Source organism: Carlito syrichta, unplaced genomic scaffold (genome assembly GCF_000164805.1).
Source record: "Carlito syrichta isolate Samal-C Ts95f unplaced genomic scaffold, Tarsius_syrichta-2.0.1 Scaffold305546, whole genome shotgun sequence".
In the NCBI taxonomy this organism is placed as follows: Eukaryota; Metazoa; Chordata; class Mammalia; order Primates; family Tarsiidae; genus Carlito; species Carlito syrichta.
Genome location: NW_007249642.1, coordinates 435,407 through 437,293, shown reverse-complemented (window position 1 = coordinate 437,293; position 1,887 = coordinate 435,407). Strand labels below are relative to the sequence as shown.

Here is a 1,887-nt window from a genome sequence, read left to right as displayed (position 1 = left end):
AAAAAAAAAGAAGTAGCTCAAGAATACCTTAATAGTTGTAATAGCAGTCTTCATTTTCCAGGTGCTTTCAATCACAGGATTTAGTGATAAGAAAGGCATTATGCCATCTGTGTCCGTAACCATGTGCGACCCTCCCGGCTGCCCAGTGGTTGCTCAGCTGTTGGAAATAAGCAAAGTGCTACCCCCACACTGCTCAAAAAAAGTACTATGTGAGCTCCTCCTGTAGCGGCTTTAAGAAGGTAAAAAGGTAAAAAATAATAGATTGAAGTGAGTTTGAATAATGTAGTTTATTTAACCCCCTTTGTGCAAAATATCATTTTATCATGTAATCGACTAAGAAATTATCAGTGAAATCTCTTACACTTTTTTCATACCAAGTCGCTCAAGTCCAGGTTGTATGCTCACAGTGCATCTCCATCTGGCCACGTCCAAGGCTTGGGGACACATGGCTGGGGACCACCCTCGGGTCAGGGCAGCACTCCTGTGGAAATGGGGTCAGAGACGAAGTCTCTTTCTACTTTTACTTTTTGTGAAACACGCGTCCAATGGAGAGATTTCATCATCATCATCATCATCATCTCTAGAAGTGTCTATGTAGCCTCTCACCTGCAGACTGCTTGACTTTTGGCCCCAATGCCTCCTGCCGGTATGCAGCCACGAGGATTCCCCTGCTCACATGTGCACTCCTTTGTGTGTTTCAGGTGATCCAGGCCCTGCCAGCTACGGGAGGAATGGCCGGGATGGGGAGCCAGGCCCCCCAGGAGTGGCAGGAATTCCTGGTGTGCCCGGGCCCCCAGGTCCACCTGGGCCCCCTGGATTCTGTGAGCCGGCCTCCTGTACCGTGCAGGCTGGGCAACGGGCGTTCAGCAAAGGGCCCGACCCGTGAGAGGCTGGGTGCCACGGGGCTCCCTGCATGGACCACGCCTGGCAGGTGGAAGAGCTGGAAGAGGATTGCCACCGGGAGTGCCTGCACGACACAGCCGTCCTACCTGATACTCAGACTCAGAAGAATGGTGCTGTTCAAGATGTCCTCCCTCCTTGGCGGGGCGGGGGACAGCAGAGTCATCGGTAAAAACCCAAACACCTCCTTTAAATAAATGTAGAGTCCTGTCCCAGGATCTTGAACTTAGCGTGCTATACCATGTGAGCTGCGGCCATGGTGCCAATAAACACAGACAACTGTTTGGTTTACCTCAGTTGCAGTAGCTATTTTCATTTTTCTTTAGCTGTTGTTCTCAGATTATTGTTTTGGTTATATAGAGGGTTACTAGACTAGTTGTGAAGAAACCCCACTATATTTAATAGAATTGGTGCTTCAAATCCCATCAATGTGCTGTCTCGGGGACAGACAGGGCTGCGTCACCCCAAATGACTTCCTTATGTCACATGTTGGTTTTCATCCTCAGCCTGAATTTTTGTTTAACTGTTTGTACTGTACCCCAAACCTGTTAATATTTGGAACTCTTTTATGTGAAAGCAAAGAAGGAGTTTTTATACTCTGGCATTCATAAATTTTATTGATGAGATTATTTATTTTAAAGGTTTGAGGTCACATCTCTGATTGTACCAAAGAAGAAATAAATATGGTTTCTTAATCTCTTGCATGCTTTCTTATAAATAACCCGTTCAATGAAAAGAAGTCCCTGAGTTTATTTGGATACATTAAACAGTTTTAAATACTGGTAGTTCTATAGGTGTGTGTTTATAATATTAGTGTTTTTTTCCACAAAGAGTAATTATAAAGCCCTTACTATTCCACAGAGAGTATTACCTTTACAGGCAGTGTGTGTGTGTGTGTGTGTGTGTGTGTGTGTGTGTGTGTGTGTGTGTGTGTGTGTGTGTTAGGGTGTTTGTATGCTTATGGGGAAAGCTTCATGGATCTTTTTG

At 45.3% G+C, this 1,887-nt stretch overlaps 1 protein-coding gene across 1 annotated transcript in view; it reads left to right on the top strand.

Annotated features, from left to right (window-relative positions):
* COL9A1 (collagen type IX alpha 1 chain) overlaps positions 1-1,602 on the top strand; it is an 88,710-nt gene extending 87,108 nt beyond the window's left edge. Inside the window, exon 37 of the mRNA XM_008061722.2 lies at positions 702-1,602. Within this exon, the coding sequence (XP_008059913.1) occupies positions 702-886 (185 nt within the window). The 3' untranslated portion in view covers positions 887-1,602. The remainder of the gene's footprint in view (positions 1-701) is intronic.
* The last annotated feature ends 285 nt before the right edge of the window (positions 1,603-1,887 follow it).